The following is a 26,496-nucleotide window of genomic DNA, read 5'->3' as shown; positions in this document are numbered from 1 at the left end:
GAACAGTAGATAAGGTTTATGTCCAATTTGGTCCCATCTTGTTTTGAATACATAAAATGAAAGCAGTGCTTCTCCGTGGTGATCTCTCTAGAAAGCAAATTTACATCAATGTGGTCTGGGAGAAACCCCATGCTTCCCCATCTATCCTGTTTTCACTAATGGAGTTACAAAGCCAGCTCTGGTAACAGGGACAAGGCAGCTCTGGTTGGAAAGGTCTAGGTAAAACCAGAACCCCATAACTGGAAAAAAAAAAACCAACAGAAATTTCCACCAAACCACAAATGGTGTAATTTAGCAGCCTCCTGCAAAAAACAAACCATGAAGGGTCTCATAGAGTCCCTTCATGTGCTGAGCAGAGTTGCATCCTGTTTCCTGGTGATCCTGCTCTAGCAGGGGGTTGGACTAGATGATCTTCAGTCCCTTCCAACCCCAAAGACTCTGTGATTCTGTTTCCTAATTTCAGCACAAAGTCAGTGGCAGTGCTTTGAGGGGTTTTTTTGCCAGACATTTCCAGATATTAGAGACAAGCTCCTTCCTTAAGTAGCTATCACACATGTAGAATATATAATAAATGGATGGAAAATATCTAGAGCTTAGAGACCATAAGAAAGGGTGGAACCTGCTGGACCTCTGCATAACCACAAGTGTGACCTGAGTTCCCAACCCCTGAGTCTGACGTGTGGTGGACACGCAGCACCTGTGGTCTGCAAGCAGCCTGGATACCATGCAGGAAGTACAATGTGTTCTGGACACGTCCAGTTGGTCACATATCCCCAGATATTCTGCATAACACAAGCACAGGTCTGGCATGACTCTGTGTGTGCTGTGTTGCACACAGACAGACTTACATCTTAGATTTCCTGGATAGAAATCAGAGTCTCCAAGTTCTAGAGAACGATTTATTGAAAAAATGTCCTCATTTGTCTGGTTCCACTGGCACTGAAAAATCATCTAAATTAATTTGGGCTTGTTCCAATGGTACTGCATGTTATTGGTTTAAAGCAAGTGTGTTCTGTAAATGATGGATGTGCTCATTTGCTGCTTTTTTTCTGCTGTGGGACAGTTTTGGTTTTAACTTTTTGGCCTTTTGCTGAATCCTGACATTGCAGTGCTCTGAATGTATGATCCCCTTTCCCTGCCACCAGCAGCTGGTGGAGACAGTTTGACAGGAGAATGTGAGCTAGGAGGAAAGGCAAAAAAGGCTGCTGTAGAAACCTTGAGAAAGTAGAATCATAGAAGAGGATCATAGAATCATTAAGGTTGGAAGGGACCTTAGAGATCATCCAGTTCCAACCCCCCTGCCATGAGCAGGGAACCACCAGACCAGGCTGCACAAAACCTCATCCATCCTGGCCTTACAAACCTCCAGGGATGGGGCATCAACAACCTCCCTGGGCAACCCATCCCAGTTCCTCACCACCCTTAGAGTGAAGAATTTCTTCCTAATATCTAACCTAAATCTCTACCTCTAGAGATCATAGAATGGTTTGGGTTGGAAAGGACCTTAAAGATGACCTAGCCCAACCCCCCTGCTCAAAGCAGTCAACTAAAGCAGGTTACTCAAGAACTTTTTCAATCAGGTTCTTGGTCTCTCACTGCAGGAAGGACATGGAGGGGCTGGAGCGTGTCCAGAGGAGAGACACCAAGCTGGGGAAGGGCTGGAGAACAAGTCCTGTGAGGAGAGGCTGAGGGAGCTGGGGGTGTTTAGTCTGGAGAAGAGGAGGCTGAGGGGAGACCTCATTGCCCTCTGCAGCTGCCTGAGAGGAGGTTGCAGGGAGGTGGGAGTTGGGCTCTGCTCCCCAGTGAGTAACGACCAGAGGAAATGGCCTGAAGTTGTGCCAGGAGAGGTTTAGACTGGACATTAGAAAGAATGTATTTACCCAAAGAGTAGTTGGACACTGGAACAGCTGCCCAGGGAGGTGGTGGAGTCACTGTCCCTGGAGGTATTCAAGAAACGTGTTGATGTGGCACTACAGGCCAAGGCTGTGGGGTTTTGGTTGGGTATTTTTGTGTGTTGATGGTTGGACTTGGTGATCTCAGAGGTCCTTTCCAACCATAATGATGATGATGATGATGACAAATATCTCCAAAGATGGAGACCACACAACCTCTCTGCACAACCTGTTCGAGTGCTTGACCACCCTCATCATAAAAAATGGTTCTTATATTTAAATGGAGCTTTGTGCATTTCAGCTCCATATTCTTTGCACCCTCCCTTCAGATATTTACATACAGTGGCAAGACCATCTCCCCCCCCCAGAGCCTTCTCTTCTCCTGGCAGAGCAATTCCAGCTCTCCCAGCCTGTCCTCACTGAGTGATGCTCCAGTCCCTTCATCATCTCAGCTGCCCTTTGCTGGGCTTACTCCAGCGTGTCCATGTTTCTGGTGTAGTAGGGACTCCATGACGGGACCCAGTACTTCAGCTGTGGCCTCACCAAAGATCACCTCCCTCCACCCGCTGGCAACGCTCTTCCTATGCAGCCCAGGAGGTTTTTGGCTGCCTTTGCAGCAAGGGGATATTGCTGGCTTGTTTTCAACTTGGTGTCAACCGAGATCCCAAGGTCTTTTTTCTGCCAAGCTCCTTTCCATCCAGTTGGCCCCCAGCACGTAGTGGTGCATGGACTTATTCTTCCCTTGGTGCAGGACTTTACATTTCCCTGTGGACTATAATGGAGATCTTCATAATCATAGAATGGTTTGGGTTGGAAGGGACCTTCAAGATCATCTGGTTCCAACCCCTGCATGGGCAGGGACACCTCCCACCAGCCCAGGCTGCTCCAAGCCCCATCCAACCTGCCCTTCAACACTGCCAGGGATGGGGCAGCCACAGCTTCCCTGGGCAACCTGGGCCAGGCTCTCACCAGCCTCACTCTCCAGAATTTCCTCCTCATGTCTCACCTCAATCTCCCTCCTCCAGTTTTCATCCATTCCCCCTTGTCCTCTCCCTCCCTGCCCTTGTCCCAAGCCCCTCCCCAGCTTTCCTGGAGCCCCTTCAGGCACTGGAAGGTGCTCTCAGGTCTCCCTGGAGCCTTCTCTTCTCCAGGCTGAACACCCCAACTCTCCCAGCCTGTCTCCAGAGCAGAGCTGCTCCAGCCCAAGGATCATCTTCATAGTCCTTCTCTGGACTCTCTCCAGGAGCTCCATGTCCTTCTTAGGACCTGTTTGATAAACCTGTTTGATTACAATTTATTAGACCATCTAGTATAAGGTTTTCTTCTAGCTGCTGTAAAATGAACTGCTTCACCTGCCTGTATAACGAGTGACACAACACAGAGCTTATTTCCCAACACACACCAGATGGTCTGTGCAAAGTTGAATCTGACAGGAAGATTTTTGTCCAGATTGGAGGTGGGGCTGTTGTTTTGTTTTGAAAAAAGAGGGAAGAAACAGGGGGAAATGGGAATTTGCATTGCCATTTGAGCTGCTGAAATTGCACTGGAGGCTGCTCTTAAAGGTCAACAGCAAGAAGCAGCAAATATGATCAATGAACACTTGGCAGGCAAAGTGTTTAACACTTTTAACTACTTCTGGATTGCACTGAAATACAGGCCTTGTGTGCTTAGATATCCAGATCAGTTTCATTTCTGGACAAATCTAAATTAGCCAGACTGAAAACTGAGACTGGATGCCAGCACAAACCCCCCCTTGATGAATTTCAAATCTAAAAAGCAGAGTAATTTGAATGAATATGATCCAATTGAATCCTTTGGTTTTGTGGTGTGGGTTTTTTTGTTAGTTAGGCAGAACTTCTCAGAACACACTGCTTCACCTCAGCAATCATTTGGGCAAACACTGGCTTGTCTAGACCTAGTGAGTTTATAAGTTTGGATGATACTTCTCTCCTACAGCAGCTCTACTGCAAACAAGGAGCTTTAATTAAGTACTCACATTTAAAATAGGTGCTGAGAGAGTTTATTCAATCAAAAGCACAGGAGAAAAGGGATTTTAGTGAGGAAATTGTAACAGATGAGACATAGCAGAGAGACATCACTAAAGAAATACTTGCTGTAATTGCCAAAGCTCAGAAAATGAATAAAAAAATTAACTCTTCAATTTGATGACCCGGAAAACAGAGAGAGGCGAAATAATGTGCATGTGAAAAGGACTGAAAAAGAAGCCAAGAAGGAAGGCTTAGTGTGTTGAAGCAGATGGATTTAAAAATTGTTTAAAGAATGATGAGATGATAACAGTAAAAAGAGATTCAAACTGGCTTTGCCAGGAAACAGATCTATCCATTTTTCTTGTATTATCTCAATAAGGTTGAGAAGAAATGAAAGCATGACCTGAAAACACACACAGTCTTCTGGCTTTTAAAGAAGAATATACAAAGAAAAGCAAGTATGAGACCAACAAGGCTTTCATTACTTCTGAGGTATTGAACTTGGCTGCAGAAGAAAGAGGACTAGATGTCTAATAATGAGAGATAAAGTAGAAGCTAGCAGAGATAATGGCATGTGTTATGTAAACCGGGTAGGGTTACAGGTGGGGATCTTTTTACTGCTACCATAATGCCTGGCAAGAATCACAGGAAGAACTGGAAGAGGATGTCCTACAAGAAAGGGGCATGAAAGGCTTGTAACAATACATTGGATTCAGAAAGGGAAATTAAAACGGCCACAGGGTTCTCATCTAACAAACATGAGGAAGTAAAAGTTATGATGTTAGAAAGCAATTAGTAAAAGGAACTTTTAAGTCAGTAAGATATGTATCTATATTTACATATAAATATATGTACAAGATTGATTTGGTGTAGTGCTTTATATCAAGTACGTTGTAAAGAAAACAAGGAAGAAGCTCAGCGAGATGGAGCAGTATTTGCTGTGTTTTTCTATTATAATCACAAAGGGATGACAACAGCTTTTAGATAAATTTAAAAATGCATTCAGAGATAGTGAACAAAGACTGTCCTTGTCAGTCATGAGCAACCTGCTTGCCACAACAGGCCTGTCTTTGTTGTTGTTACATGCCTGGAGACCTGGTGCTGGCCATGGTCACGGTACCCAACCCCCTGAGGGTGCTGTTCAGTGAGCACCTCACTGCCTGGGTCCTGAAACCTGGAGGTGGATAGACCTTTGGCAGGGCCTTGCCCAGGAGGCCACACAAACCACTAAATCCCAGACTGGTTTGGGTTGGATGGGACCTTCAGGATCACCCAGTCCCAACCCCCTGCATGGGCAGGGACACCTCCCACCAGCCCAGGCTGCTCCAAGCCCCATCCAACCTGCCCTTCAACACTGCCAGGGATGGGGCAGCCACAGCTTCCCTGGGCAACCTGGGCCAGGCTCTCACCACCCTCACACTCCAGAATTTCCTCCTCATGTCTCACCTCAATCTCCCCTCCTCCAGTTTTCATCCATTCCCCCTTGTCCTCTCCCTCCCTGCCCTTGACCCAAGCCCCTCCCCAGCTTTCCTGGAGCCCCTTCAGGCACTGGAAGGTGCTCTCAGGTCTCCCTGGAGCCTTCTCTTCTCCAGGCTGAACACCCCAACTCTCCCAGCCTGTCTCCAGAGCAGAGCTGCTCCAGCCCAAGGATCATCTCTGTGGCCTCCTCAGGCCCCTCTCCAACAGCTCCATGTCTCTCCTGTAAGCTCCATCAGCAGACGCAGCTCTCCGGCTTGCGGGCCTCACCCCAGCAGAGCTGCGGGGCAGAACCTCCTCCCCGCGCCTGCTGGCCACGCTGCCCAGGGGCAGCTCCCCGCCCGCAGACCAGCCCCGTCCCGCGGGCAGCTCCCCGCACTGCCCCGCACGGCCGGGCGGGCAGCCGGGAAAACCCGCGCGGGCCGCGCCGCGCACGCGCCGGCCGCTTCCCGCGCAGGCCCGCGGCGTCCCGCGCTCCCCCGCACCTCCCGGGGCCGTGCGGGACCCGCGGCGGGGCTGCCGGCTCCCGCGCCCAGGTGAGTGAGGGGCTCGGGCGGCCCCGCCGCGCTCACCCCGGCGGCCGCGGGGGGTGCGGTTGCCGTGGCAACCACGGGCTGCGGGGCCGCCCGCGGCGTGAGCGGGTGTCGGGCCCGGGGTCCGGTTCCCCCGCTGCCTCCTGCGGTCGGCGGGGCTGGTAAGCGGGCCAGGGGGCCCGGGGGCAGCCGTTCGATCCCCGCCCGGCCGTGCCGCTGCTCCCCGGGTTGTTCCCTGAGGCGAAGGGCTGGGCGGGAGGCTCGGCTGGGGAGGCCGGGGGGAGAACCTGAGGGGGGGAGAACCTGAGGGGGGGAGAACCTGAGGCTCTGCTGGAGAGGCCGGAGAGGAGAACCTGAGGAGAGGAAAACCTGAGGGGGGGAAGCCCCTGAGGAGAGGAGAACCTGAGGAGGGGAAGCACCTGAGGCTCTGCTAGAGTGGGTGGAGAGGAAGCACCTGAGGAGAGGAAGCACCTGAGGCTCCGCTAGAGTGGGTGCAGAGGAAGCACCTGAGGAGAGGAGAACCTGAGGGGGGGAAGCACCTGAGAAGAGGAGAACCTGAGGAGAGGAAGCACCTGAGGCTCTGCTGGAGTGGCCAGAGAGGAAGCACCTGAGGAGAGGAAGCACCTGAGGAGAGGAAGCACCTGAGGAGAGGAAGCACCTGAGGAGAGGAGAACCTGAGGAGAGGAAGCACCTGAGGAGAGGAAGCACCTGAGACTCTCTCTGCTGGAGAGGCCGGAGAGGAAGCACCTGAGGAGAGGAGAACCTGAGGAGAGGAAGCACCTGAGAAGAGGAGAACCTGAGGAGAGGAAGCACCTGAGAAGAGGAGAACCTGAGGAGAGGAAGCACCTGAGGCTCTGCTGGAGTGGCCAGAGAGGAAGCACCTGAGGAGAGGAAGCACCTGAGGCTCTCTCTGCTGGAGAGGCCGGAGAGGAAGCACCTGAGGAGAGGAAGCACCTGAGGCTCTGCTGGAGAGGCTGGAGAGGAAGCACCTCCGTCTCGTTTCCGCGGCCCAGCGTGTCCCAAGGAGAGCCGTGTTTGCCGGGGTCGGGTTGGTTAGTCCGCAAAGCCCGGGTCAGTTTTTACTCCACAGGTGCTGCTTGTTTGGGGAGTTCCTCTTGGAAGTTTTACCTGACAGCTGCACTGAAAATCTTTATTGAGCGTTGCAGGCACAATTTCTTGTAACTTTGTTCTTCTTTTTTTTCATAGAATCATTAGAATGTCTTGGGTTGGAAGGAATGTCTAAAAGTCCTCTAGTCCAACCCCCTACAATAAGCAGGGACATCTCACACCAGACCAGGTTGCTCAGAGCCCCATCAAGCCTGACCTTGAATGTCTTCAGGGATGGGGCCTCTACCCCCTCTCTGGGCAACCTGTTCTAAAGAACTTCTTCCTAATGTCCAACCTCTGCTAATGAAGCAGTGCAGCAGGGAGCTCAGCTAAGCATTCAAACCAAGCCACGGGTTCCCTTTGCAATGTAAATGGTTAAAAATTGGGTTTTGGTGGATTGGAAGGGTAACTAACACTGCCCAAATGGAAGGAGTTACCTAATTAAGCTTCTTAGTTTAACTGTGAAGAACATGTACATAAATCCCATAAAAGACACATTTCAATGTCAGGGCACAGAGATTTTAAGAAGGAAATAAAATAGTGTCCTTCAGAAATTAAATGTAAATTATTAGATTAATTGAGAAGATTTCTTTTAAAACTTAGCATAGTGGATGAAAATATATAGGCCAGAAAAGAAGAAATATGTATTAATTCAAATTTATGACCTGTAGAATCATGTTGATTATCTCCTCGTATTTATTCACAGCTATTGTTTCCATGTATGTTGCATAATAACTGGATCAGACACAGCCTACACAAAAGGCCTTCCACTTGAAAGTCAAAATCTTGACTCTTGAGTAGCTGAGAGAACAGGGAATGATAATCTACCTTCTCTAGTCAGTGAGGAATATCAATAATTGCTCCAAACTGCTGCAGTGGAATTCCTCACTTAGCTCTTGTGAATCATGTTGCAATAGGGGGAGGAGTAGGGAGCACAGAGAGCCAAAGTCAGAGTGAAGAAACGTGATGGATGGGGAGGTAATCAGAAGGTTAAAAACATGGACAGGTTCAGGCTTCTGAGTTGTTCTTGTGTTTTGTAGTTATGCATTTTTTAGTAAAAGAGGTTGGCACTCTGCTCCTCAGCATCCAGTTTTATCTTAGGTAGTTCAGCTGAAGGGGTTGGATTATGTATAATTAAAGAAACTTAGCCAGAATGTAAAGGCTCTGCAAGAAAGAAGAGGCAGTTGGAAATGGAAGAAGTGGAAGTGAACTAAGAAACTAGAGAAACAGGGTTTTCTCTGTAGTTCAGAAGCAACCAAGATGGCAGTGCCTGATCTGCTGTTGTTTCATTGTCATTAACCACGTGAGAGAATAGAAGTTACCAGATGGGCTGAGTCAAAGACAGTGCAGAAACTTTTTCTTTTTAGGTACGTTTAAAAAGCAGAAGAGGGATTTTGGATGGTTTAAGGCTACTGGTGAGTTTGCTGTAAAATGGCAAGGATGGTATGTACAGAGAACTGCACCAGGGTAGTGATTGATTTGGGGAGGGGGCTGAGGAGATGGTAAAGCAAGTCATTCTTTCACTGCCTACTGCATTTGCTAGAAAATGCAGCAGGACAGAACACTGATTGAAAGTTTGGGTTGATAATTTATCTTATGTTAGTGTTATCTTTCTTTGCACGTGCTTGGGGGTGGGCTGGGGAGGTGTTTCCATTAAAAAATGGGTTGCCTGTTCTTCCTCATCTCTGCTTATCAATTCCTGGTAACTGCTTCAGTTCCTCCTAACAATACCTCTGACATATGATGAAGCTGCCCTTGATAAGGTCAATAACTTACATGTCCTAAATTGACTGGAATTGAAGTGTCTTTTTATCATATTATTGAATTCCTATTTTGGTTACGATGCTGTATAAGTAATGAAGTGTTAAGAAACACCCAGAGGGCCAAACCAGCAGAGCCAGGGAGGGGATTCTGCCCCTCTGCTCTGGTGAGACCCCACCTGGAGTGCTGTGTCCATCTCTGGTACCCTCAGCACAGAAGAGACCTGGAGCTGTTGGAGAAGGTCCAGAGAAGGGCCAGGAAGATGATCCTTGGGCTGGAGCAGCTCTGCTCTGGAGACAGGCTGGGAGAGTTGGGGTGTTCAGCCTGGAGAAGAGAAGGCTCCAGGGAGACCTGAGAGCACCTTCCAGTGCCTGAAGGGGCTCCAGGAAAGCTGGGGCAGGCTTTTCACTAGAGAGGGTAGTGATAGGACAAGGGGTTATGGTTTTAAGATGAAAGAGGGGAGATATAGGTTAGACATCAGGAAGAAATTCTGGCACTGGCACAGGTTGCCTGGGGAGGTTGTGGCTGGAAGTGCTCAAGGGCAGGTTGGATGAGGCTTGTGCAGCCTGGTCTGGTGGGAAGTGTCCCTGCCCATGCAGGGGGGTTGGAACCTGATGATCTTCAAGGTCCCTTCCAACCCAAACCATCCTATGATTCTATGAAACAGATTTTCTGTAGTATTGGAGAGCACCTTGTTTGGCCCGGAAAGCACAAGGATCCTGACTGTGGTGTATTTTAGCTCCCTCTAAAAAGCTCTAGGTCCTCTGTGTCAGATGCTTTCTGCTCTTTGGTGTTTTCCTGCAGACCTGAGGACCAGAGAGCAAAATGCAGTATCAGTGAGCCTTATTTTCCACTGCCTCCCCACCATCTAGGATCTTGTGATAATACCTTTCTTCACTACACTGCAGTATCATAAACACTGATGAATGAATGGCTTGTAATTTAAAACTAGCTTTATATTTAGTGCCTTCCATATATAATTGTACAGTGTTCTTCCTGTGCACTACTTTGCAGAGGAATGCAGCCTTCAAAGGCAGAACCATCCTGCAGCCTTTCCATGCCAAGGCAGAAGACCCACTCTGAGATTATAAATGAAGCCAGAAATTTTCTACGCACGCTGGGAACTCGGAGACCATTTACACCTACAGAGGATCAAAGGAAACTTTTTGGATCTGGATCCTCAGGAGCTCCTCAAAATAGACCCCCTTCAGTTTTTAGGTACTGTGGCTTTAAGATTATTTTTTTTTAAATATCCTTTAGCAGCCAGAGTTTTGATTCTGTAATTGTGTTTCCAGTGATATTTTTTTTTCCCCTGTGTTAATCTGTATTCCTAATCACATCCTTTGCTTTCTTCTAATGATCCTTACTCCTGGTGTTCATCTACATGTCCAAGAAGTTCCTGTGGATTAGAGCTTCCAGAGGCACTCATTACATTAGTTTTGTATGTGGAGAATAGCATAGGAAAAATGTCTGTAGCTCACCTTTTTCTTAAGACAATGAATGCTTTTAATTAAGAGTCTTCAACTTTTCCCTAGAAACTGTGAAAGCTTGCATGTTTCCATATAAACTGTATGCTAGATCTTTTTTCACAGCTTTTTCAGCTCTTACAACATAAAATTGTAGGTCTTGAAGTATGAAATGCTAATTTTTAAAAAAAGTTTATACTAATCCAAAATTATTTATTTGTAGATTTTTCTTACTTAATATAATTCACAGAGCTCAACAGATGTGTCTCTTGTGACAATAGAGAAAAACATTTCTATGTTGGGCTTTTTACCATTTTCTCAGTAACTTTTTAGCCCTCCTTATATGTCAATTCTGTAGCGACTGTAGGGAGGAGATAGTAGCTGTATTTGTAATGCTTGGTGTCAGGCATTCCAAGAAGGAAGCTGCAATGGGTTGGAATGGCCATATGGGGAAGTCAGTGTCCATGCTGCTTTCATGACAGCACTACTTCAGGCCCTGCACCTATCCCATGTTTACTGCAGAGTGTTTTCCCCCTACAGAAGGCAGGAGCCTGACAGTGACTTGGATGTTTGTTGGTCTCCAGGTAATGGGATCACTCTGCCCAACACCTGTGCTTGTTGTTTCTGTGCTTCTCCTGTGCATGAGCAGGAGCAGGCTCAGACCTGCACAAACCTGGGGTTTCTGCTTTTGTCAGGCAGTTTGGGCACTAACCACAGTTGGCTTTGGGCATGAACTTAGGCTCTCATAGATTTGAATTAGAATTATTAGAGATGTGTATGAAATAAAGTGTATCATGGCAGGTGTGGTGGCAATCTTATAATTCTTCTCCCTTGATGCTGCTGAATTCCCAGATATCAAAGTTAAATAGCATTTATGGATTAAGAGTGATAACATAAAGTACTCTGTCACTCTTCCTTTCTTCCTCATTATCCATTTGCAAAGAGAAGAAGCATGCAGTTAAAAAACAACCAAAAAGCCAAACACCACCACAGAACACTGGGTCTTCTTTATTCATATTATGTTTCATTTCTTTATGCTTGTCTTCATGCATCCAGTTTTGATGTGGCTGAATCAAGACCAGTGCCTAGTGTACGTTTGAGCCCACTGGACCATGTGAGTACTCTGGAAATAACTCCTGCAATACTGACAGAAAAGTATTGTTAGGAAAAGATCTGGCTTAAATAGGTTGGGGAGAAATGGAAACCTGTTGTAATGTCAATCTGAGACTCACTAAGTTGGTTTTGTCATTTTTTTCCTCCAAAGAAGTATGACAATCATTTAAGCTATTTAAATGTTGCTAGACTGCATTGTAATTCTACGTGACATTAAGAAGAATCAGAAGATATAAGGGAAGGCCCAGTGCTAGGTCCAGTTCTGGGCTCCCCAGTACAAGAGAGACATGGAGCAACTGGAGAGAGGACAATGAAGGGCCACAAAGATGGAGCAATGCTGAGAGAGCTGGGACTATGCAGCCTGGAGAAGAGAAGGCTCAGTGGAGATCTTATCCATGTATATGGATACCTGAAGGGAGGGTGCAAAGAGGATGGGCCCAGGCTTTTGTGACAGGACCAGAGGCAATGGACCCAGACTGAAACACAGGAGGTCCCCTCTGAGCTTCAGGACATACTTTTTCCCCTGTGAGGGTGATGAAGCCCTGGCATAGGTTGCCCAGGGAGGCTGTGTAGTCTCCATCCTTGAATATCTTCAAAAGCTACCTGGATGTGGTCCTGGGCAATTGTCAGTAGGGGGGTTTGGCAAGATGACCTTCAGAGGTCCCTTCCACTATTCTGTGGTTCTGTGATTGATAGCTTGAAAGTAATTAGGTTGATTATGCTTTCTATTTGGCTTACATATCTATAAAATGTAACAATTGCAGTTTATTTAAAAAACAGATAGAGGTGCTTGTAAGAACTTCTCTTTCCCCTCTGTGAAATTTTTTAGTTGTTTTCAATGTATAAGTGGATCTGCTCTTTCAGGTTTGGGGTTGTTTTATTTTTATTTAATCTTTAAATATAAAATTATCATGATCATTTAGTACCTGAGAGAACAGAGCCTGCTAAAAGAGGTAAGTATGCTTGTGTATGTATTGTTTCTTAAAGACAGTGATCTAAATGTGGCAGTCTTTAGGAAATTAGGGGACAAAAGTTCCAACAAATGTTATACTTCAGTAATTTTGATAAGGGACTGTATTTATATGAATCAAGTGAAAGAATTCTGACCATAGATTTAGATTAAATATATCTACAGTTGGATTTAAATGCTGGTGTTAGATTTTCACTTATCTTGTGTGTGAGAGGGGAAAAAGCCTAAAGAAAACTACTGTTAAGACCAATGCAAAAACTGCCTTTTCACTGAATCACAGACTGGTTTGGGTTGGAAGGGACCTTCAAGATCACCCAGTTCCAACCCCCTGCATGGGCAGGGACACCTCCCACCAGACCAGGTTGCTGAGAGCAACCTGGAAATACTGCTTTAATGCTCAAAACCAGGTCATACAGATGTGCCTCTAGAACTGTTAGCACAGGTCTTTGGTGCAACATTTTTTTCACAAATAGGCATACTGCAGATGATTTTAAATGAATATGAGGAAAGTAATTAATTCTGAGCTTCAGTTGCTCCACTCAGGCTAGTTTTTGTTTTCTACACCTCTGAATGTTTACTTTTAAATTACTTTCTCTGGTGCTAGTGGTATAGATACCTGCCTTGTTCAGTGCAATGGTATCATTAGGGTCTGGATATGAAAATTAGAATTTCTTTATAAGCAAACCTATTTAACTCTTACCTGTTCTATTCTGGGCTTAACCCTTCACAGAGTCACAGACATGCTGGATTTGGAAGGGACCTCCAGAGATCATCCAGTCCAACCCCCGCTCCAGCAGGATCCCTTGGAGCACATCCCACAGGGCTGCATCCAGGGGGTTGAATATCTGCAGAGAAGGGGACTCCTCAGCCCCCCTGGGCAGCCTGTCCCAGGGCTCTGTCACCCTCACAGCCAAGAAGTTTCTCCCCATCTTTCAGGGGCACTTCCCATGTTCCAGCCTGTGCCCGTTGCCCCTCGTCCTGTCCCTGGGCACTGCTGAGCAGGGTCTGGCTCCAGCCTCCCTGCACCCACCCTCAGACACTTGTAGGCATTGAAAAGGTCTGTCCTCAGCCTTCTCCTCTCCAGGCTGAACAGCCCCAGCTCCCTCAGCCTTTCCTCATCAGGGAGATGCTCCAATCCCCCAGTCATCTTTGTCACCCTCCCCTGGACTCTCTCCAACAGTTCCCTGTCTCTCGTGAACTGGGGAGCCCAGAACTTTATGCAGTATTCCAACTGTGGCCTCACCAGGGCAGAGTAGAGGGGGAGAAATAATTTGTAGAAGTAATTTGATTTTTAAAACTTTTTTGCTTATACAAGCAAGATATTATCCATGCTTTTCTTAAAATATTGTCTTTGTTTTTGTCACAGAAACCAATACTAGTCACTTTTGCAGAAGATGAAGCTTCTTCCATTTTCCTTCCAAAGCCTCCTGCAGATGCTGCAGGGGTTAGAAAAGCCAGCAGTGCTCGGGCTGGCTTATTTAGAAGAATTTCTGAGGGAAACTTCCTTTCTGCTAAAATGGTTCCTCCTATTCAGAGTAAGAACGTTTTCATACACATTATTTCCTAGATAAATCACTAGGTGGGTTTTAATGCATGGTGGGTTCTAATATTGTTAATTACATTATTTTTTATATTAATGGGCCTGCATGTCCTTTTGAATTAATTTTTTAAAAATATTTAACTGACTTTAAGTCAGTTTTGACAATGTGATTTCCAAAAATTATACTGGCTCTCACTTCTGAAAGTAAGTTGAAAGCTACACAGGTGCCTTTATTTCCTATAGGTTTCTAAGTATTGGAATTTTTACTGAAAGTTTTCTTCAATGGGTAAAATTAACATCAAATGCTGGAGTGCTTAAAGAGATAATGAGATGGCATCATCTAAAGAGATTCCCCAATGGATTATTGAGCATAAAAGGAGGAGTAAAAAGGAATGATGCCCTGACAGGCCTCCAACTGCATTGTATTTGTTGTTAAGAGTTTCATTAGTGGAGACTTAAAGGTTGCTAAGCATGAGATTTAAAAGCAGTTTTCTTGCAGATGGGAAATGACATCTTGGTTTCCTGCACATTGGTTCATAATAAAATGTGCTGGAACTCTACAAATGAGTCTTCGTTAAAGAGAATAGTGACAATTCTTACACTGCCTGGGACTGTTACTTTACATGATAAATTGAGTATCTCAGTTTTTGCCTTATTGCAAAGTAAGTCTTATACAAAAAGTATTAAACTTTACTTCGTTATTATGTACATATTCTATAAATATATATTATGTCATGTACCCTTATACATAGTTTAATCCATTAGCCTTAATAAGTTGATGTTACTAATTGGAGAGGTTGAGAACCTAATGTAGTGATTGCCTGAGTTTGCCTCTTCTCCCATTTGAGGATTGTGCAGATGTTTAAATTTCAGTTTCTTGGGCTGGTTCTTGTCACATGTACATCCCAAGGTGCAGGACTAACAGCTGCCTTTTCTTGAGTTCCTTCATAATGTTTAGATTGTGAAATACAATCACTTATTTTACAAGGTACGATCCACCCATCTTTGCCCCTCTACTCTGCTCTCATAAGACTCCACCTGTGTTGAGCTCTGGAGCCCTCAATACAAGAGGCACATGGACCTCTTGGGATGAGTCCGGAAAAGGCACACAAAGATGACCCTTGGGCTGGAGCAGCTCTGCTCTGGAGACAGGCTGGGACAGTTGGGGTGTTCAGCCTGGAGATGAGAAGGTTCCAGGGAGACCTTAGAGCACCTTCCAGTGCCTGAAGGGGCTCCAGGAAAGCTGGGGAGGGGCTTGGGACAAGGGCAGGGAGGGACAGGACAAGGGGGAATGGCCTTAAACTAGAGCAGGGCAGATTCAGATTGGGTGTCAGGAAGAAGTTCTTTACCATGAGGATGGTGAAGCACTGGAACAGGTTGCTCAGAGAGGTGGTGGAGGCCCCATCTCTGGAGACATTCAAGGTCAGGCTTGATGGGGCTCTGAGCAATCTGGTCTAGTTAAAAAAGTCCCTGTGCACTGCAGGGGGGCTGGACTAGATGAGCTTTAAAGGTCCCTTCCAACCCCAGACATTCTGTGGTTCTATGAAAACGGAAATTAAAAAAAGTGTTGAAAGATGAAAATGTTAAAGCACAAAACCAAAAGGCTTTAAGAATAATGTTCAGAAGAAGACACCGACTACTTTGCTGTAAATAGTCTGAAGCTTTCTCACCTTTTCAGTTGATAGAAGCAAGGTTTGATAATGTAACAGGAAAAACTGATTCATTTTGAGCTCTGTTGCCTGTATTTGTTGTGTGAGAACACTTCTACATCGTGGGTTCTCTTTGGCCCTTTCAGATGAAGAGAAGCCAGAGTCTGAAGAACCAGCTATGATAAATAATCTCTGCAGCAGTAATGATAACTGCTTAGCAGAGCAGAGGTCAAACACACCATTTAATGAGGAAAGTCGACAATTAATTTGTAACGAGCGTATCAGCAGATGGAAGAGGGAAGACTTCCTAACAGGGACAGCAGGAGAAGTTTTATTTCAACTGAGAGGAAGAAGGTCAGTATTGCTCCTGGATAGTAATGTGCTCCTTCCCACCACCCTCTTCCTAGGTACTTGATTATGCAAGTATCAAAATGTTTAAAATTGGTAGAATTTGAAAATTGCAAGATTTGTGCATTAAAACAAAGCCATGCTTACATTCTTAGGAAAAAAAATATCTTTGCACTTCTGTTCTTGTGAAGTTTCAAAAAATTTGTCCAAAAATTGTTGGTTGGAAGTTGCTTGATCATTAATATTTCAAAACTAAGTCTCTTAGTAATTGTGTATAGAATACCCAAAATGAAATTCCATGTGGTTTCTTTTGCTGTTCAAGCCTGTTGTTTTAAGGTGCTGCACATTCTCTCCTCAGCTCTACAGATGAGTAGAGCTTTGATTTCAGTTCTGGTATTGGGGAAATATGTGATCATACAAAACCCAGGATTAGACTCATTGGCAGTAGAGGCAGAATATTTTGTGGCTTTGATTTAGTTTTCTTGGTTGTTTTAAATGACCAAACAGATATAAGAGATCAATGAGACTCACAGGCACAGTCTCTTTTGACTGAACCTGGGTTATTACACCTGTTCTGTAAGTCTTTTTTCTTTTGATTCAGATCTGAATTTGTGCTCAGGGAGAAAGTCTGTGGCTCTAGGTTCAGTAGAGGGATCAGTTGCTGTGTTAGTATTTGGACAAACAAGCATTTTGTGCTAATAACATTGACAGACCTGACAATCTCTGCAACAAAGAATGAATAGCAGTTTATTATCAGAATACATCCTCTAAACACTTGGTCACTTTTAAATATAAATGCTTGCCACTATATGTCATCTTTCTAACATGTTTTTATGCTTAAGAACAACCAGGGTGATGATTTTTTTTTCCTAAGCACCTTTGATATTAAGGAGTATGTTATAAATTTTACAAAATTTATCACCTTTCATTTATAGACTTAATGATAATACTGAATAGTTTAGAGAATGTTGTCTACTGAGTTTGCTAAAGCAAATGATACATAGCAGAGCTATCATGGCACTCTTATCTTAAACTGAAAGCAGGATGTGAAAAAAAAACAAACCAGCAAAAGATTCTGAAAGACTAGAGACTTTTGGGAGAAAATAAGAAGCTCCCTGAGTATGGAGGGAGTGAAACTGAGAAAATAAGCTTAGTGATAAAAAAATTGTGAGTGAGGGAAAGTAAAGCCCCAAGGAGAAAGCTTCAGTGCAAAATAATTTTCTCCCATTAAAATCAGTGGCCCAGAAGACTTTTTTGGGCAAAGACTGTATGAATTATCATAATTAAGTATGATACTTAAGTTACTGTAGTTTTACTTATTTAGTAAAGGTGTGGTATGGAGTACTTTGGTGTTACAGTTGAAATGGGTCATTAGTTGATGGTGTCCAAGCATCTAATGAGAAGGGGTTGGTTGATATGTTTTCTGATTGGAAAGAATGATCAACCTTCTGAATAATAATTTTAAAAGCAGGCATGATTGAACAGTTCTCTCATTATACACCCTTGCTATCTGTTCAAAATTAGATACCTCTCCTTTATGAGCTCAAGTTTTTGGTTTTGGGTTTTTTGTTGCTGGTGCTTTTTGCAGTCACCCTTTCATATCACATCGTGAGCCTTCATCATTGAGTTTCCTGGTAGCCTGAACCACAGAATGTCATGATTTACCTTGATTACCTTGATAATTTTTAAGAATCACTGGCTTCTTTATTGAAATATACTTAGGGACAGGCAAAACCAGCCTATTATCAAAATACTGATCGTTGCAACACAAAGTTGGATAGGACATTTTCACTTTGGTTTCTCCATTTAAGAGGAGTTTTAGAAAACATATAAAAGTTGAAAGGGGAAAATTATGTATTTTCATTTTTATATTCTTCAGAGAATATAAAGAAGAATAGCTTGTCAGGGTTCATTTCTTGTAAGCTCTGCTGGCTTAATTTCTTTATGACCTGCTACTTACTCTTCTGACATGTATGTTAACACGAGAGCTAAGACACTAATGATTCTAACCATAAAAGATGGAATGTTAATACATGTAGCTTGTCATGTCCGTGTTTGAAGCAGGAAGAGTTATACTAGAGGTGGTTGAATCTCACCCATCATTAAATTATATCTCGAATTACTCGCCTTCAGGTAATAAAGAAAAATGTTTCCCAGTCTTGTTCTGACTACAGGAAAAGCTGGGGAGGGGCTTTGGACAAGGGGCTTGTAGTGAGAGGACAAGTGGGGATGAATGAAAACTGGAGGAGGGGAGATTGAGGTGAGACATGAGGAGGAAATTCTGGAGTGTGAGGGTGGTGAGAGCCTGGCCCAGGTTGCCCAGGGAAGCTGCCTCAGTTCTGTGTCTCAGTGATTTAAAACCCTTGCAGGAATTAAGCAAGAGGATTATAGGAATAATATATTTTGTGCAGGGTAAGGTGCATGGAATTCTTTACTCCCCTTTTCCCACATTTCCTATATATGTACCAAAATAAGTTTTCTATTCAAGTTATTTTTCTGTTCATGATAAAACTGCAGAGCATGTCAAAATAGCATGGCAGATTCCTGCCATTAATGCTATTGCATTTGTTTCCAAGAGAACAGGAGGGAAATACTTCATTCCTGCAAGAGACTTGCTTGCTTTCCATCTCAAATTCTTTTGTTGTCCCAAGGACTGATGAAAAGAATGAACACTGCTAATGAAATCACTTCTGCTATATGAAGATAATGGGGGGAAAAAGAGAAAAGGACCCTTCGAGGGAAAGAGTTATTTATTTTTTGTTTGCAATTCTGTTTTTCAAATAACCACCTACTTAAAATAGAATAGGCATATTAATTGAAGCTGTTTGAATGTATTGATATGTTCATTGAGGAAAGCAAGGAGCAATTTTTGACAATCACAAGGTTCCTAAGTTTTGTTTCCATCTTCAGCCATTGTGCCTTGCCATCTATTGTGATTGCTATAGAAATCAAACTTCTAAAATGTTTCCTGCATTCATATATTTCAACAGAAGTGTCACCAGTGATGGCAGATTTGCTGATGAAGAGCAACAGTTTCCCTGGTGAGAAAAGATGGATTGTTGTTTTTCTTTCCTCCTCCCAATTCCTCAATATTCTGAAAGCTTAGATGTCATTCCAGGACTCCTTACAAACGCAGGTGCCTTAAGTGTGGAAAAGCTTGATGGCAAACAGTTGATTTCCAGGTGGCCTGCTCTAGACTTTTAAAAATAAGTAATTTAAATAAATAGCTGCAAAAGAATTAGAAGATGCTGTAAAGAAGATAGACTATACCCCATTTTCTGACACCATTGCTGCCCTTATTAAATGCCTGTTTGACAGAATCCTTGAGAGGTGTTCATCAGCTGCTTCCGTAAGACCAATTTCTTATGCTTTTTAGAGTTTTGGAATGCTTCAGTAGAAAACTATAAAAGCAGGGGACAAGGGAATGCTGGAAATCACTTCTGTCTGATTAAACTAGCTTCACATCTGTGCCCAAAATACTCATTCCTTTTCTCCTCAAAGAGAAGGATTTCTACGGAGGAGATAGATTTTTTTTTTTTTTTTCCTCAAGGGAACACCCATTCTGTTTTGCTCTGGGTGAAATTTTGAAATTAATGATATAGTGTGAATATTAGGGTTTTGTATGGTTTAGATGATACTGCTGCAGATTCTCCAGACTTCTTTCAGTATTTGTCTTTTCTTGTTATGTATATTGGCAACTTCTGGACTTCTCATAAAGTCACGGAAACAGGAAATTAATCCACTCCTTAAAGACCTTAAAGACCATCCAGTTCCAACCCTTGCATGGGCAGGGACACCTCCTGCCAGACCAGGTTGCTCCAAGCTCCATCCAACCTGCCCTTCAGCACCTCCAGGGTTGGGGCTTCCACAGCATCCCTGGGCAACCTGGGCCAGTGTCTCACCACCCTCACACTCCAGAATTTCCTCCTCATGTCTCACCTCAATCTCCCCTCCTCCAGTTTTCATCCATTGCCCCTTGTCCTCTCCCTCCCTGCCCTTGTCCCAAGCCCCTCCCCAGCTTTCCTGGAGCCCCTTCAGGCACTGGAAGGTGCTCTAAGGTCTCCCTGGAGCCTTCTCTTCTCCAGGCTGAACACCCCAACTCTCCCAGCCTGTCTCCAGAGCAGAGCTGCTCCAGCTATTTCTGCCTCAGTGCCACTAGCTACTGAGATCACTAATTTAAGAAAGAAACAGTTGAGTGATGGGAAAGCTTTCACAGGTAGAGGTTTCTACAGTGTTTTCCAAAGAAAGTATGACACCTGCCCTTCCAGGAAGGTGCCTGTTTTTGTATTGGGTTAGAGGATACTGAGAGAAAGTTTAGAATGAATTAATTCCTTTTTTTAGAGCTTTTTATAGACTTCTGGATACAGCAACAGGCAGCTGTTGCCTGTAGTCTCTTCATTTGTGAAAGAGAGATTGCAGTTCAGGCTCATTTTTACTGCCTGCTCCAAAGGGATTCTTTCCACTCTACTTGTTAGTTTAAGGATAAGGTTAATGGTCTCCACATCCAGAAAATTTAGGTCTTGAGTGTCTTTGTTACCAATTGAATGGTAATTCTAGAATGGGAAAGTATGCCATGCAAGGGGTAAAGAAGAAATGCCAATTCAGACTTGGCAGGACTATAGTAACAATGGATTTAGCTTTAATTTTTGTCAGGGTGAGAATGCTTTTGCAGGATTCAAGTGAGGAAGATGAAGATGCTGTGGTTTTCAGACTCAAATATATTTAGGCCAGTATTCTTGGTGTTCTTTTTAATGGTTGGAATTAGGCTATTAGTTGTCTGCTTTCTTAAAGATACCCCATCACAAACAGATACCAATATTTTCTGCATTAGGTATAAGATGCAAATAGTGTGAAGAATAAAAAGGATAAGGATGCAGGTTTTTAATCAACCTGTTATTCTCTGTTTAACTTGTGCATGAAGTTCTTCATCAACAGCCTGTGTAACTAGAATATTATGTCCTTTTTTATTGCTGGAGCTGACATAAATAATGGACTATGCCCATGACCGTGTTTATAGAGGAATTGTTATTTGCTCATCTTTAGGATGACTCAGAGTATAGTTGGCCTGTTTGTCAACATATTGTTGCAAATTATGTTGCCTTTCTACTGTTCATCCTTTCTCATATCAGTGGTCTCAGTTATAGTTTCAGTTATAGTTTTCATTCCCTTTATTTTGTCTTTTCTGGTGGTGTTACTTATGATATAATCCCCTACTCTTCCTGAAATAATTTCAGGACAACTGTATTATCAGTTTTTCAATTATTTGTATGCTTTTGAAAAGCTTTGTAGCTGAGAAACAGGACTGACTAGAGGTTTGTGTAATTGGTTGAATCATTTAATTTATTTTAGTTTTACAAGTCATTTACTGTGTTTCCGTTATGTTTCCAAACAGGAAAATAATCTTTAAAAATTGAGCTGTTATATTAATTCTTTTTGCTTTGAGGCACATCTATTACTTCTTTTCACATGGTGTTTGGATCTCTTTTGTTTGTCCCTGAGATGACGTGACAGAAAGGAAAGTTCAATGGTAGTTGAGCAAAATAGGGACACATTCTCTTAAGTGGCTCAGTGAAGGTCAATTATTTGTCTAAAAAAATAGTTCCTTGTGAGTATAAGTTATGGATCAGGAAGAAACCACCTGGTTTAAAACAACAAACCTCACAAAAACGTATTTCCCACTCTTCAACCAATGAGAGACAATACAAAATGCCCCATCCCTGGCAGTGTTGAAGGGCAGGTTGGATGGGGCTTGGAGCAACCTGGTCTGGTGGGAGGTGTCCCCGCCCATGCAGGGGGTTGGAACTAGATGATCTTCAAGGTGCCTTCCAATCCAAATCATTCTATGATAATACAGAAAACAAATTCTGATGTCCTTTTGGCAACATAAAAGGTCTGGATTGTATAATTAAATAAGAATAAATGGATTAATGAAAAATGGTAATGTTAATTGGCATATGGAAAAATTAATGTCTCTGAGGGTGAATGATAAAGTAAAATGCTAATTTTTCTCATTTTGCCAAAAGCTAAAAAACAGTTCCCATTAGTTGCTTTGGCAAAAACACTGTTGTTTACACTTCCTTTCAAAGTCTACAGAGCAATGGCTTGTTATTAAAATCAGTAAGTATTGTTTAGAGCTAGAACTCTTGTTTCCTGGTCACTGAACAGTTAGGGTGGAAGAATCATCATGGTGGCTTTGAACATGAGAGTGCTCATGTTCTCCTGTGGTGGTTCCTGAGCACTGTGTAACTGAACCTTATCTGAGATCAGTCGTAGTCTCTCTCACTTCCTCCAGCACCACATCTGACTCCCCTTCTCCTTTGAATTGGGGTTCTTACACCACCTTGTCCCATATGCCAGAAGGTCGTGAAGCCATTCAGAGAGGCCTCAACAGGGTGGAGAAATGGGTTGACAGAAACCTTGTGCAGTTTGATGAAGACAAGTGCAAAGTCCTGCACCAGTATATACTGGGGGCTGTCCAGCTGGGAGGCAGCTTTGCAGAAGACCTGGGGGTCCTGGTGGACACCAGGCTCATAGAACACCTGAGGTTGGAAGGGAATTCAAAAAAACATCTCTTGTGGATAAGGGGAGCCTGGATGAGATTATCTCATACCCTGTTCAGTCATGTCTTGAAAACCTCTATCACTTCTGGAATGCTGGGTCCAGTTCTGAGCTCCTCAATGCAACAGAGATATGGAGCAGCTGGAGAGAATCCAGCTACTAAGATCATGGAAGTTTTTCTGTGAGGAAAGGCTGAAAGAGCTGGGACTGTTCAGCCTGGAGAAGAGAAGGCTCAGAAGCAGTCTTACCAATGTATATAAATAGCTGAAGGGAGGGTGCATTGTGACACCCTCACTGATTTTGTGCCACGAGCTTTTCCTTCTTCCCCATGGCCTGCACTCAGAAGAGGAAAAACTAGTTATTTTCCTGTTTGGAGACTTATTGTGTATGGTCTCCCAGCACATCATTGCAGCTTTTCCCTTTTTAGTCCATATAGAATTTGAGATTTTTTTGCTGAAAGGAAAATAAACAACTGCTTCAATAGCCAAGTGGTCCTTATCAGTAGAAGGGATGCCACCCTGGATACTGCTGGCATTGAAAACAAACTCAGGTTACAGTGCAGATGTACTGGATATACATGTCAGTAGCAGCTCAAAGAACAGTCTTTCTAAATGGCATATCTGTTTCAGGATTCCCCACACCCAGAGAGGTGGAGGAGGCCCCCATCCCCTGAAACAGTTGGAAGGACTGAGCTCTGATCTAATCTGAAAGAACACCTTTGTGCCTAGTGGTGCTTTTCATACATCTGGCTTGCTTGAGCAGCAGGCTTGAAGAGGTTTTCCTGTGAGTGTCTCTATTTACTGATTTTACATCTTCTCTGATACACTAAAAAGAGGTAGTTGAAGACAAGCCTTTGGACTAACTAAACTGTGTTCTCTTTCATATTTTTATAAAATGCATGTAAACACATGTTCAGTAAATTTTAGTAGAATTGTAGTTTATGCAGGTGACACCTGTGTGTTTTTCCAAGTCTCTTCCTAGTTACCTTTCCTGGTTTAAATGTTGCTGATGTTTGAGATTTACTGGAAGGTTTTGTGTGGAGCTAACTGATAGAAAATGGTGGGTTTTTTTAGTCAGACTCAATGAAGTCCTTGGATGCTAGGCCTAATATTCCTTCTATTTCTGTCAATGGAAACCACTTTGGTTATTCTGATGTGTTCAGTGTCCTCCTCATCCCAAGGAAGTTGCTTTAAGCAGTCATGTAGAACATGAGATAGAACAAGAGATACCTATAAATGCAAAGGAAAGGGGCTGTGCAGAATCTTGTTATCACAAAGTTAGTAATTCATTTTAATTTCCTTGTTTAAAAATGGAAAGTGAGTGTATTTCCAGACAGCAGCCAGTGTCTTCTGTGTGGCTTCCTTGCAGCATTTACTCAGGACATGCTGTGCACTGTCTGCATGTGAGTAGCTCACTGCCTCTGTAGGACTCTGTTCAGATTCTGGTATTCAAGGGACAGTCCCAGTTCCTATTGCTCCTTCAAAAGAGAGAGTGCACAGTTTCAGTTTACATGGGTTCAAGGGAAGTTGCTCACAGTTTCTGGAGTAGTAAAGTTGTGTGAGATGTTGGCAATTGGGTGAGCAGATAGTATGGGATTTAGAGCCTTTTCCATGCCCTTTGCCCTTATCTTTTGTACATTCCCCGTTATTCCTACTCTTCTCTTTGAAAATTGACCTTCATGTTCTTCATCCTTTGTTGCACTGTCTCAGTTACTGTGCTCCTCTCTTCTCCCACTTCCATATTTCCTAGTTTTGCCTCCTGAAGTTGTAAGAAGATGTAGGCGTTACAAGAACCTTAACATGAGGAGAGAGGTGTCTACAGGGAATGCCTTCAAGTTTGACAATTCAGAAAATATTGTCATGGTCTCTCTTCTTGGTAATTGAACTTTGCTACCTCAGTGATCAAAGGTGCTTGCTAGATAGAGTTCTGTAGATAAGCACTAGCTTGTTAGCATTAGGCTACGTGTCCCTCTGAACTTACCACTACTGAATCCATGGAGCACCAGGGCTACATCTGTACTAATACTTAACAAAAATTAAATAAAGGAGTTAGTTTCTGACTTGGTAGACAACTGCTGTGTCATAGGTTATGTTAATACAGTGAAAGTTTTTTTAACTCCTCCCTACCACACACAAAGTCTTGCTGGGAATGTCCCTATCTCTGCTTGTCTCTGCCCAGGCAATTGTCAAGCAAAGTTCTACCTTTCTTGGACCAAAACAGTAGCAGGGAACCTGCTAAGGGTCTAACTGGAAAGATGTGGCCCAGAATTCAGACCCATTGCCAGACTCTATTATTACAAGTAAATAGGTAGCCAAACTGGCAGATGTCTAAGGCTCCACGATGTGAGGAAGGAGCTTAAGCACTGTTCCTCTAGTGGGATCTTACACTTGCATGTGAATCAGACCTTGCTGTTCTTTGCAGCTTCTTTGGAGAGAAGCAGCTTAATTCTTTGCCTCTGGAATGCAGTTCTTAGAAGCATAGTTTTCCCTGGAATACCACTGGAGTTGAGAGCTTGCAGATTTACCATTAACAAGAGGCTCATGGCAAGAACAAGCAAGTAAACCTCTAAGCATGCAGAATTTCTGAATAAATGCCACTTTCTCTTAATTCTGCATTCTTTCAGCAGGGAAAAATACTGGACATGCTACCATGGTGCTGGCTCACCATCCTTTTGGAAGTCCTCATAGTCTGTGTACATCCAAGAAAGCAGGGATCCTCACAGGTGCTACTGTGATTTCGTGTAAGAGGGATAGAGATGATCCAGTTACCAAGTGTTTTTTTTCCCCTGTGTAAATAATCAGAGCCTCTGTCAGTTGATTTCTTGATGAGTCCTTTATCAGATGATCAGATTTCTGCCAATTGACTTAGTTTCCAAGGAAACCACTCTCTTGACAAGCCAGTTCTCTTCAATAGTAGGTAACTTATTTTTTTAGAATAGGTTGATTACATTTTAGCTGCATAGTTCTTAACAAGATATTGCTGCTCAAGTTTCAGGCCGACATGAAAGTGAAATGATAGCAAAGAAGCCAAAGTCTTTGTAACTAAAATGGAGTTGACAGCATGGTAAGGATACATAAAGGGATTTTATAATCTCTCACAAAATGCATGTACAATTTTGTACATGCTCCCTAAAGGTAGGCCTGCCCATCACTCATTCTCATTTATGTATGTATTCAGTGTATTCTTTTTCTGAAAATAATGAGAGTTCCCGTTTAACTGTTAAACTTCTGAGGATGTTTCCCAAAAGTACAGATAGTTCTGTGCATACCAGCACAACAGCAATCTGCTGTCCTGATTCTGTAGGTCTCTAAACTGGTGAATACTGGTGTTGAAGAAATCATAGTTTCCAACCAACCTTTTTTTTTTTTTATAAGTTATTATTTATACAGTTCAAACTTTGACATAATCTTACCTGTTGTCTCACATGTGGCTTTTTTATCTGATAAAGTGTTCAGGCTACCACATCCTTTGCTTCAGTGTCTTTTTTTTACTCAGCTGGTTTTATTTCATACAAAACTTGTAGGATTTTCTATGTTGAGGTTTCTTGGATTCATCCTGTGGATTTACATTTTCAGGGAAGAGGTACAGTGGATACAGTTACAGAACATTTTTTCTACAGAAAGCAAACTCAAACATCCATGTTCCTATATGTAAATAAAATCCTCATGCCTACATATAATTCTGAAAATGGTTGCTGAATATAGTTGGGTTAGTATGAGGTGACTGAAATTGTTATACTCTTGATTGTCTGGTGTCCTCTCAGGTTATAGTCTTGATTTCAGGGATGGCTCTTAGGATAGTTTCTTCAACTTTTAAAGTTTGTAGGACAAAGTATTCACATAAATGGAACCAAATTTTGATTTCTGTTAATACACTGAACTGTGTTTAACGTGTGCTGTAGAATGCCTCTTTCTCACAGATGTCAGTCTATTATAGAGTTGAGATGCAAGCACTTGTCTATTTTTTATTTTTTTAAAGCATTGCTTCCCCAGAACAGTAGGAATTGCCGTGTAGGAGCTGAAGTAATTTCAAGATAGTTGGTGTAAGCATCTGGATTTTGGAGCACTTACATCCTCATGCTGTTAAAAGAAAAAG

The 26,496-nt window shown here is 43.3% G+C and overlaps 1 protein-coding gene across 4 annotated transcripts in view; it reads left to right on the top strand.

Annotated features, from left to right (window-relative positions):
- The first annotated feature begins 5,840 nt into the window (after positions 1-5,840).
- Positions 5,841-26,496, top strand: part of ARMC2 (armadillo repeat containing 2) — a 62,687-nt gene continuing 42,031 nt past the window's right edge. For 2 of the 4 annotated variants that reach the window (XM_051613100.1, XM_051613102.1), the window contains exons 1-6: positions 5,841-5,892; positions 9,772-9,975; positions 11,280-11,337; positions 13,673-13,841; positions 15,642-15,849; positions 18,834-18,884. In XM_051613100.1, coding sequence (XP_051469060.1) covers positions 9,776-9,975; positions 11,280-11,337; positions 13,673-13,841; positions 15,642-15,849; positions 18,834-18,884 — 686 coding nt within the window. In that variant the 5' untranslated portion in view covers positions 5,841-5,892; positions 9,772-9,775. Of the gene's footprint in view, positions 5,893-9,771; positions 9,976-11,279; positions 11,338-13,672; positions 13,842-15,641; positions 15,850-18,833; positions 18,885-26,496 lie in introns of those variants that run through there. The other 2 variants (XM_051613101.1, XM_051613103.1) reach the window with 2 other exon arrangements.

Source organism: Apus apus, chromosome 3 (genome assembly GCF_020740795.1).
Source record: "Apus apus isolate bApuApu2 chromosome 3, bApuApu2.pri.cur, whole genome shotgun sequence".
Taxonomy (NCBI): domain Eukaryota; kingdom Metazoa; phylum Chordata; class Aves; order Apodiformes; family Apodidae; genus Apus; species Apus apus.
This window is presented reverse-complemented; position numbering and strand designations above follow the sequence as displayed.